This window comes from Leopardus geoffroyi, chromosome B4, assembly GCF_018350155.1.
Source record: "Leopardus geoffroyi isolate Oge1 chromosome B4, O.geoffroyi_Oge1_pat1.0, whole genome shotgun sequence".
Taxonomy (NCBI): domain Eukaryota; kingdom Metazoa; phylum Chordata; class Mammalia; order Carnivora; family Felidae; genus Leopardus; species Leopardus geoffroyi.
Window position 1 is genome coordinate 44,056,416 of NC_059341.1, and position 11,429 is coordinate 44,067,844.

Sequence of the window (11,429 nt, forward strand, 5' to 3'; positions counted from 1 at the left end):
CTGAACAGCTAGGAAAGGGCTTCCTGGAAGAAAAAATATCCAAAAAAAAAAAAAAAAAAAAAACCCAAACCCAAACCCAACCAAAACAAAACAACCATGTCCCCCAACTCCTATGGCTCCTCCTTACCAGAGAGAGGAGGATCATCGACTCGCCAACACTGAAATCGTTAAGAGTGGACATTACAAGTTTGCAAAGTCATTGGACCCTAAGCTCACTCGTAGTCCAAGGGAAGCCATGCAGGATGAAGACGGATATGTCACTTTAAATATTAAAGGTCGAAAACCGGCTCGCACCTCAGGTAAGAGTGCCCGGAGCCAGCAACTTGGAAATTAATTGTTGAAATCGGTCAGTCGGAGTTTCCCTTCTCTGCTAGGGGTAGCACGTGTAGTTTCATTTTCCTGATGACCTTCTTTTCTTCAGAATTTGACTAATACGTACATAGGCTCAGACAGACTTATTTAGAATATCAGCGATAGAAGATAAAAGCAGGGAACGTTACCCTAAGGTTTACACAGTTTCTTGCTGGGAGGAATCAAAATCAAGCGGATAAAGGGAAAGAATGTTTTCTAACCTCATTTTCGAAGATGTCAGCCAATGGGTATGATTCTCCAGCTGTGGCTTATAAAAGCCATCATTTAGGGGGGTGGGTACAAAACACAACGAAGACCAAGAAACAAAACCTTTAATCGTCGTTTTTGACTCAGAGTCGAAATCCATTGGAAAAAGATGGGTGCGTGGCATGGGGAATGGGTTATGCTCGCTATTGATGATCACCAAAAGAACACTAGCAACATTTGGCAATGAATCTGTTTATATCACTCAGATAACCTTGAGAGAGCAAGGGCAGAGGTGACACTGCCACATAGCCCGCCCCTAACATCTTTATTGTGTGCCCACAGTTGACTCTGCTTCCTCACCTTTGTGGCGTGTGATGGCTTTGATTCTGCTGACCTTGTGCATGGGGTTAGTTATTGGGCTGGTGGCTTTGTGGATGATGTGTAAGTATTGACTCATTGGGAAAGAGTTGACCTGGCGAAAGCAACACCTGAGGGTCCGGGTGGATGCCCCTGAACCAAATTGTCACCGTGGGTCTACTTGTTACTATTTCAATCATCTTCTACATGGCTGCCAAGAAATTCTCAATTTCGACTTCCGACGTTTTCCTTCTGTTTACGATCACTTTGCTGATTTATTAATTACAATCCTTTTCAAGAATTTAAAAAAAATTTTTTTAACGTTTTTATTTATTTTTGAGACAGGGAGAGACAGAGCATGAACTGGGGAGGGGCAGAGAGAGAGGGAGACACAGAATCTGAAACAGGCTCCAGGCTCTGAGCTGTCAGCACAGAGCCCGACGCGGGGCTCGAACTCACGGACCGCAAGATCATGACCTGAGCCGAAGTCGGCCGCTCAACCGACTGAGCCACCCAGGCGCCCCCTTTTCAAGAATTTTAAACTGGTCTTGGAGATCCCGCTCGGTTTAGATCCCCACGATCTTTCCAAGTTTTTTTTCTCCCTGTCTCGCATATCCCACGCCCCGACCAACATGGGGCTTTCTCAGTTTCCCTGCCTGAGAGTTTGCTCCCTCTAGTCCCTCTTCCTAAAAGCCCTCCTTCCCATTGTGTTTAATGAATGTGTTTATTTTCAGTCAGAAACAATTTGTGTCCCACACACAAAAAATTATCATTTTTTTTCTTTTTATAAGTCTAAAAGCCCTTCTTTTTATAAATCTAAAAGCCCATGATGTAGCTGTTGCTGGTTTGTGTACCTGTTTATTTTTCATAAGATATTGTAGAATCTTTCATTTGTCATCTTTTTTTTTTTTTTTTTTTTGGAAAATGTGAGTAGTAGTGTTAAAAGTATTTTGAAATGTTTTATTTATTTTTGAGAAAGAGAGACAATGCGTGGGGGAGGAGCGGAGAGAGAGGGGGACAGAGGATCTGAAGCAGGCTCTCTACTGACAGCAGAGTCCCACGCAAGGGGCTCGAACTCACAGACCATGAGATCATGACCGGAGCCAAAGCCTGAAGCTCAACCGATGGAGCCCCTCAGGCGCCCCTCCTGTGCCATCTTTTATTCACCCGAATATCACAATATTTTGAGCACAACCAGAAATCAATAATGTATTTTTTAAATCAAAAGAGATTTTGGTATGACGTGAAAAACAAAGTAACGTGCCATCCACTTTTGAAATCTGCTTAGCAACCTGCATTCAAGGAAATCTCAAAACATGCGCCTCATTTGATCAGGGCATTTTCTTTCTTTGCGATGATCTCCTTCATATAACTCAACTTCTTTTGGATGACCACCAGGTGTCAGTTTTGCGCAGTTCTTAATTTGTTCTGGGTCCCCTTCCCCCCCCCCCCTTTTTCCCAGACCCTTTGCAGTCCTCGCTTATTCATGTGTATCCAGTAACCACTCAGTTTGACAATTCTACTGAAAGTAGAGTTCATTGAAAGGTCTCTGCATCACCGTTATTATCCTGATGACAAATTATTACCCAATGTTTACATCCAGCTGCCACAGAGCGAAACTACCTACAAGTGGAGAACAAAAATTTCTCAGGCACTCTGCACCGGTTGGCACAGCAGTTCTGCCAGTATTTAATAAAACAATCCGAACAAAAGAGCGGCGTCAGTAAGTATGGTTTTGTAACCTCTTCCTCTCCCCCTCCCCCCCCCCCCGCCCCCCTGAGTATTTCTGTGATGTTATCCGTAGGGAATCTGGAGATCTGCAAGAAGCATTGAATATAGGGAAAAAGGAAAAGTAGAAAGTAAAGATTCCTATGCTGGGTTTCTCCTTAAGGCCATAAATGCAGCCCATGTGACCGAAACTGGAGATACTACGGCGATAGTTGCTATGGATTTTTCAGGCACAACTTGACGTGGGAAGAGAGTAAGCAGTACTGTGTTAACGTGAACGCCGCTTTGCTGAAGATCACCAACCAGAAAGTCCTGGTAAGGAGATTCTTCTGTCAAATATTTTGGAGTCATGCGGAGCAAAATTGTAAGTGAAGCATTTGATTTTATGCACACAACGCGCGCGCACACACACACGCGCGCACACACACACACGTTTCTCGAGTCTTACAGTTTGTACTAGTCTGAGAACCTTATCAAGCCCAGTAGAAATGACCACAGCTGAGAGTAAAAAGTGTGAAAATGAACTAATGAGACTTCGAATTTTGGTCTTACTCCTGTGACAAGTCATTTAAGCTTTCTCAGCTTTCTTAACTCCATTTACTAACTCACAAAAGCATCTGAAAGTATAAAGAAACTCAGCAGTTCAATATCACTGTAAAATATAAATAACAATGTCGTCTCAGTAGTACATGGCTCCCCGGGTCCTGCTAAGTTGCTGAACAGTTGAACTTGAACAAACTGTGATACAAACTCCACCTTTTCACAGGCTCTTCCGTTGGGTGGGAACAATCTCATTTGCGAAACACACAGGATTTCAGTTGAAATTTTTCTGCAAAACGCCTTGCCTCTTCCACATTTTCCTCTTTGACAGCTTCTAACAAAGGCTCTATTTTCTTTTTTTTTTTTTTTTAATGTTTATTTTTGACAGAGAGAGACAGAGCATGAGTGGGGGAGGGGCAGAGAGAGGGAGACACAGAATCCGAAGCAGGCTCCAGGCTCTGAGCTGTCAGCACAGAGCCCGAGGCGGGGCTCGAACTCACAGATCGCGAGATCATGACCTGAGCCAAAGTCGGACGCTCAACCGACTGAGCCACCCAGGCTCCCCAAAGGCTCTATTTTCAAGCTAATTATGTTCACATCCACTCATGCACTCTCTCTTTATTATTTAGTATAGCTTTTCTCTTCTTCGTGAATCCTGGAAGCAAACCAGAAACCACGCCTTAGAGTCTCCCTTCCACCAAATAATAGGTTATTTTTTTATTTTTTTAAGCAATACGTTTATTAAAACATTTTTTAATTTTTTAAAAATATTTTGAGAGAGAGAGAGAGATTGAAAGAGAGAGAGCTAGCAGGGGAGGGGCAGTGAGAGAGGGAGAGAGAGCGTCACCAGCAGGCTCCACTCTGTCAATGCAGAGCCTGATGTGGGGCTTGAACACATGATCATGACCTGAGTTAAAACCAAGAGTCAGGCGCTTCACTGGCTGAGTCACCCAGGCGCCCCTGAAACGTTTTTTTAAAGGCATAAAGTATTTATGGTATTCATCCTACACCTTCTATTATGTTAAGTATCATATTCTGTATATTAAACATGAACGCAAGTATAAGTTCGAATACAAGATCAGGACTTGGGTTGTGTGCAGAGATCAAACCAAATGCAAATGCTCAAGCCAGTCATAGTCTACAAAACTGCCATAGTTGATCAGTAAAACTGACTTCTACTTTCCTGAGCTGGAGTCCACAGAAGTGGACCAGACATGAGGAGAACATTCCACTGACACGCATGCTCCTTTGTGTGTGCTGTTTCATCTACTAACTTGCTGCTTCATCTACTAACTCGTGTTGTGGACTGAAACTCAGAGACGGCATTCGGATAAATACATTAATTTTCTTTCCAATCTGGCAAAAGAAGAGAGTGCCCGAAAACCTCGACTTCAACAGCCAGAGATGAATGGGAGACATGGAAACATGTCTTGAATCTTGCTACCCTAAGCTGATGCCAGATTGGAGATTTACGAATGAAAGAGGAAGCAATGTCATTTTTTTTTTAATTTTTTTTTTTTTTTTTAGCGTTTATTTATTTTTGAGACAGAGAGAGACAAAGCATGAACAGGGGAGGGTCAGAGAGAGGGAGACACAGAATCTGAAACAGGCTCCAGGCTCTGAGCTGTCAGCACAGAGCCCGACGCGGGGCTCAAACTCACGGACCGCGAGATCATGACCTGGGCCGAAGTCGGCCACTTAACCGACTGAGCCACCCAGGCGCCCCAGCAATGTCATTTTTGGGAAACAAAGAATAGTTGAACGGCAGGTGGACTATACTTTGTACAGTGAAGTATACAATGTGGGTGTATTTTAACGAAAAGAACAGGGGGTTAACAGAAAGGTGAGTTATGGCTGAAGCTTTAAAAAATAAGCGGTTAAAGGTGACTTTCAGACACTATCTCTTACGGAATGCCAGTCTGTGTCTCACATCTGTCAAGAAGCTCAAGTCACTTTTTATTTGTCAAGAAGGCATTCTCGCCTGTTTTTTCTGAGAGGTATGAGCGTATACGAACATTTGACTCCTTTTAATTTTGTTACCCGTAGATTGATTGATTGATTGATTGATCCATCAATTCCACAAATATGCACTGAAACTAGTCCAGAATCTGAACCTACGCAGTTAACAAAACTTCCAGAAGCCCCTAACCTTGGGGAGCTTATATTCTAATCGGGGCAATAGGCAATGACCCATAACGTATAGTGGGTAGTGTTCATTCCTAGGCAGAGAAAGGTAAATTAGAGGGCGCCTGGATGGATCAGTTGGTTAAACATCTGGTTTCGGCTCAGTTCATGGGTTCGAGCCCCGTGTTAGGCTCTGCACTGACAGCTCGAAGCCTGCTTCAGATTCTCTGTCTCCCTCTCTCTGCCCCTCCCCTGCTTGTGCGCTCTCACAAAATAAATAAATAAACATTAAAAAAAAAAAAAGAAGGCAAATTAGTTAAAGCAGATGCTGTTTGTAATCCCTCTGAGAAAGACCTCATATAACTCCCTTTTACTCAATCAACTGAAACAAATTAATACTTCCATATGTAAATTTTGTAGGCTACTACAAAACTAAGCTAAGCGATGAAACCAAAGCAAGTAGAGGTTAAACCTAGGGAATAATAGTTTCGCCAGCAATATATTTCTTTTTTATGTTTCTTCTCCAGTTGTTTTCCATTATCTTATTTAAGTGCCATATTTGGTACTCTATTTGAAGTGGTAATAATAGACTCTAGTCTTCTGTCAGTGAAAGATAAACACAGAGGAGGTTAGAATATCTGCTTTTTGTGAACATTTTTTCCCTGTATTCTACAAGCAATTTTTCATTCTGGAACAAGCGAACTTGGCACAATTCTAAACACCAAATATAATTAATATTAATATTGACGTGTAATCTAATTTGTTGTTGTTCAGGGTCTTATCAAGAAGCTTTGTCTTTACGTCATTACAAGACCTGTGAAAGCGTGCTGACCGTTCTATTTATTTGTGTTTGCAATAGGACTACATGAAGTCTAGGACTGGATTCATTCGTTGGGTTGGATTGTCCCGCAAGAACACTAATGAGGTCTGGAGGTGGGAAGATGGTTCAGTGCCCTCCAAAGATGTGTAAGTCACTGGACTTTTGGAATACAACTGGCAAATTTTACTCCTGAGAACCTTTGCTCTCTTGATGACAAGTTACTTAAAAGTTGGGAGGTGGCTTGGGGCGCCTGGGTGGCTCAATCGCTTGAGCGTCGGACTTGGGCTCAGGTCACGATCTCGCGGTCTGCGAGTTCGAGCCCCGCATCGGGCTCTGTGCTGACAGCTCAGAGCCTGGAGCCTGCTTCGGAATCCGTGACTCTGTCTCTCTCTTCCCCTGCCCCACTTGTGCCTTCTCTCTCTCTCTCTCTCTCTCTCAAAAATAAATAAATATTAAAAAAATGAAAAAAGAAAGTTGGGAGGTGGCTCTGTACCCTTCTGTGTGCTACATAAGCAGTAGCTGAGTCACTGACACCTGAGTCCTAATAAGTGACCACGGGTAATAAGACAGTTCTACCTTCCTTACTTTCCCATGCCTCTGCTCTTTATCTGTGTCACAACCAACCTCTACTTCCAATATTTTTCCCCATTCATTTCTACCCTCAAATTTACCGTTGTGATATTTGCATGTGTGTGTGTGCGTACGAATGTATTTAACGTGATCCGATTCTCTTCACATATTTTTCGAACAAAATTATCATTCTTGTTGTTTTGTGGTTGGAAGTGATTACTTTGAGGATTCATTTGGACTTTTCAGCATCATTTTACCTACTCTTTCACGCCAGGGTTCTCCAAGAATCAGGCACATCATTTACAAGGTGGTTCCAATGTTCATATCATAAGGCTCTATCCTTCTACAGACCAGCCGGGCAAAGGAGCCAATTGCATTAATAGTTACTATGGCTTTCCAGTTTCCAACCTCAAGATTTTTGCCCATTTTGTATGTCAAAACTCTGTCTTTCCAGTTAAAGTGTAAACCATATAACTAAAACTTGTACAGTCTGATCGTTACTAAAATTTGCAATTAATTAATTCAACAGATACTAAGTATTTACTATGGGGAGGAGCAAAGGATACTGCAGTTACAAGCAAACTTCTTCATAGGTCTTGAGCTTTAGCTCCTGTCATTTTCTGCCTCATTCCCAATACTCTAGGCAAACGGGTGAACCCTCTGGGCTTTCAACAAGCTCAACCTGTTTTGTTGTCTCAGGGCTTTTGGATTTACTGTTTTCTTCTGGAATGTTCCACCTCCGGAACTCCATGGTGGGCTCCCCCTTGTGACTCACGTGTCTGTTTAAACCTCACTTCCTCAATGAGGTCAACTTCAATTACTGAAACTAAATTAGCCCCACATCCACTCGAGTCTGTTATCACATCGTTTCATTTCTTCATAACTCTTACCACTCTCTGAAATGTTTTATTTGTTGGCTCCTTACCAATATCCTCTTATATTTAATGTAAGTTCCCTGATAGAAAGGACCGTGTCCTTGTTGACTCTATCATCGGCACATAAAACAGCTTTGGCACATGGTAGGTATCCTACAGATGTTTGGCAAACCAATTAGATGTATATATTCTTTGTTCTCTTGTCACGAGCAGTGTGGCAGGGAATAAAGACAAGGTAAGGCAATCACAGTAGAGTGTGCTTAGCCTTATATCTGCTAGCTTGTAACATAAATCCTCATTTTAAAAAAATGTCTGATCAACTTACTTTTTCTTGAGCTCCTTCCCATTTTGTGCAGCTACTTGTCCTATGGGGTTCTTCTAACTCCTCTCTGTTTATCTAAATCCTATCCTCCCTTCAAGACAGAGCTAAAGCATGCTATTCTATGAAAAGATGAAAAGATAAAGCCTTCTCCATAGTTTTAGATCCCATCCATATCTGTCTCTTTCTCTGGACTCTAATGGTGCCTACTGCTCACTTACTACTTAATCGATGCTGTTTGAAATCGCTACGGAGCTCCTCAGCTGTGCATACTTTAGACTCCCGAGCAGAGTGAAAATTTCTCAATGATCTGAATGTGTGTTTCCTTTTTTTTTCCACTTTGTGCCACAAAATACTTGCACGCAGGGTTTGATCGTTGATTGTTGACATCGTTTTTCACGGGAACTCATTCTCCCTTTTCCATTCACAGGTTTGAGCTTTCTGGAAATGGAGGAGACAATATGAATTGTGCCTATTTTTATAATGGGAAAATTTACCCCACCTTCTGTAATGACAAACATTACTTAATGTGTGAGAGGAAGGCAGGCATGACAAAGGTGGACACACTCCTGTAATGCAAAGAGATGGGAAGGATGTCACAGACAGGTGCTTGATTGTACAGTGACAGATCTGGATGAAGGACTTCCTGGACATAAAATTGTTTATTTTTTCCCTTCATCCCCCTTGGAGTCATCTTTACATTATCTTTTCTACCAACCCCGCTTCATTCCTCCTTTATCTATCCCTTCATACTAAGGGATACTTAGTCCCTTCTTTATACATCCGGAAACCAGTCTGTGAGTTGATCATTTGTTCTCAGTTGTTCTGTTTCCATGGGTTTTCTTTCTTCTTGTCTTCTCCTCATAATTATGTCAACGCAGTATGATTCACTGCATCTTCAGACGCAAACAAAAAAACACTTTAAATTGGAATGAGAACGGCTAGGCTTTCATCAACCGAAGCTGTGCAAGATATCTACGTTTGAAAGACAACATAAGGTAGTGGAAAGAAAATTGAACTTGGACTCCGTAGAACAATGTAGATGATGCCTTAACTAAAGTACAACCATGGACCAAATAGTAGTGTGGCCCCTTTAACGTTCATTTTCTCATACACTTCAAATAGAATCGCACCCATTATCTCACGCTCGCACAACCTAAGAAAAGGTCAGGGTACTAACTGTATCGATAACTCCATGAAGGCAAACACCATGACTTTCCTATATGCCCAGCATTAAGCACGGCTCCTTGTGGCTCACGGGAAGCAAAAAAATAGTCACTTGTCATCGCGTGAAAAGCACCACAATCTGTAAAACATCACAGAATTACAATTTGGATTCTGAGTCTGCTTTGGTCAGACTCAACCTCTGTAATTTTCTGTGCAAGGAAAATAAAAGTTTCTGGGCAAGAAGCCTGATGGGGTTTAAAAATAAGAAAATGCTTCCTTAACAAGGCAAGTAGACAAAACGGCAAGTAAAAATGTTTTATCTCTTCCTGACAGTTCTATGCTTGGTTTTTGCCGAATAACTCCTGAAGTATTTATAGATATGTGGGGAGGCACCCTTTCACGGGATAACAGGCAAACATTGCATTTCTTTCCCACAGCTTCCTTGAAGCCACTCTTTCTTCTCACATTGGTGGTAATAAAATTTGTGAATGGGATTCTCAAACATCTCAACTGAGAGGTTTGGTAAACCACGCAGATGTGCAAACACAAATACTCAAGGTTCTCAGTTGGAAGGCTGAGAAGACGCTGAGTCCTGTGCTTTCAAGAAGCACTCCGGCTCGATTCTGCTACAAGTAGGTTTTAATACATTGTGAGAAAAACTACATTAGAACTTCCTCCCTGTGTGGCTTTTGGTAAGTTACTCTCAGTTTCCTCATGTGTGAAATGGTTTTAATATTATTACTTTACTCACAGGTAATGGGATCATCTGACATGATATATACAACATTGAGCAGAGTACCAAACATGTAATAAATACTCAACAAATAGGTATTATTTTATACCTTCGTGCTCTAATACCCAAAGACCCTTGGATCTTTATCTTCTCTTAGACTATCGATAAACAAGCAGATTTTGGAGAGACAGGAAAAATCACACAAATACCTCAGGTTTCGCTTCTACTTCAAGTGTCTTGAAATTATGGTCTTGGGGGCAGAGTATCATTATGTTACTGTTTTATTTGTTGATTTAGAGAAATGGAATAGGAACTAATATTTGAGAAAATCATCCAGAAATCAACCATATCTCTGGACTTTAGTGTTTTATCACCCGCAAATGGAAAAACAAAAAAAAAAACAAAAAACAAACACATATATTTATACATCACTATGGTACAAGTAAATTTCAAAGAATAATATGATATCTTAGGTCCCGGAAAAAATGCAATTAAAAAATGTAAACCAATCAAACTGTGCCTACAAAGATTCTTTTTTCTGGTCCTCAAATCAAAATAATCTTATACATGAAATCAGAATAGCACAGATTTTAATAGCACAGGCTCTGTGATCAGAGCACCTAATTTCAAATACTGACTTCCACTTACTACCCAAGTGAACTTTGGTAAATAGTTTGATTTCTCTGTGCTTCAATTTACAACGAAGTTGCACTGTGCTAATGACAGTGCCTGTTTCATAGAGCTGTTCTGAGAATCAAAATAATTCACATAAAAGCCTTTTGAAACACTACTTGGAAACTCATGAACAATCAGTAAAAGGTGGTATGATTAAAAACATCAAAAGCGATACAAGTAACCTATTAATTCTTTATTGGTAGAGCCCAATGTTTCCCCTAAAGAAATTTATCAGAGCGTATACTGTGTTACAGAAAACTAGATCTTTCTAAGCTTGATATTTAGTCCTGATAAAATGTGAGCGCACCTGGAAATTAATGACAACTCATTGAACTTCCTGTTCCTGTGCTCCTGACATTAGTCTTAATGCACGTTTGGTATGCTTATGGCTTCTTCTTCTTCTCTTCAAGATAGAAATCACTACATTAAAAAGGCTACAGAGTTAAGTGACATTGTTTTTCAGATCAGAATCTCAAGTCACATGAAAACCATTAGAAGTATTCAGAGAATTTGCTGGATAGTCTCCCTTTACCTCTTGAGATCCTCTCGGCCCCACCCTGTGTCTTGGGAGGCAGAACTCAAATAACCAGCATTATTTGGGGAAACTTGCCCCTGGCTTCCAGTTAATTTAGCTATTGGGAGGTCCTAGCTGTGATCAAAGGTTGAAATGAGACAGTGGTCAAGGTATTCAGTCCCTGGGTCTTCCCTACCATGACATGGTTTGGCAAAGGAAAGGCTGTAAGTTCGGTATCTTAGGCCATGACCCCTCTCAAACAAGTCATAGAGTTCAAACACCCTCCCCTTAACTCCTCAGGCCTAGGGGTGATAACAGTATCCCAATGTATATCTCACCACCTTTTTTGGGTCCATTAATCCTTCCCCCAACAGTGCCCTTATTCAATGCCCTTAGATTACTCTTTGAATATGCCATTTGTTTTCTTCTGTTACAGATACCAATGATTG

General features: G+C 41.3%; 1 protein-coding gene across 1 annotated transcript; it reads left to right on the plus strand.

Moving 5' to 3' along the window:
• CLEC1B (C-type lectin domain family 1 member B) lies at nt 1–10,305 on the plus strand. The gene is made up of 6 exons (XM_045463891.1): nt 1–299; nt 901–999; nt 2,519–2,638; nt 2,807–2,958; nt 6,167–6,273; nt 8,322–10,305. The coding sequence occupies exons 1-6, from the start codon at nt 113–115 to the stop codon at nt 8,464–8,466; spliced, it is 810 nt and encodes a 269-aa protein (XP_045319847.1). The 5' UTR covers nt 1–112; the 3' UTR covers nt 8,467–10,305.
• The last annotated feature ends 1,124 nt before the right edge of the window (nt 10,306–11,429 follow it).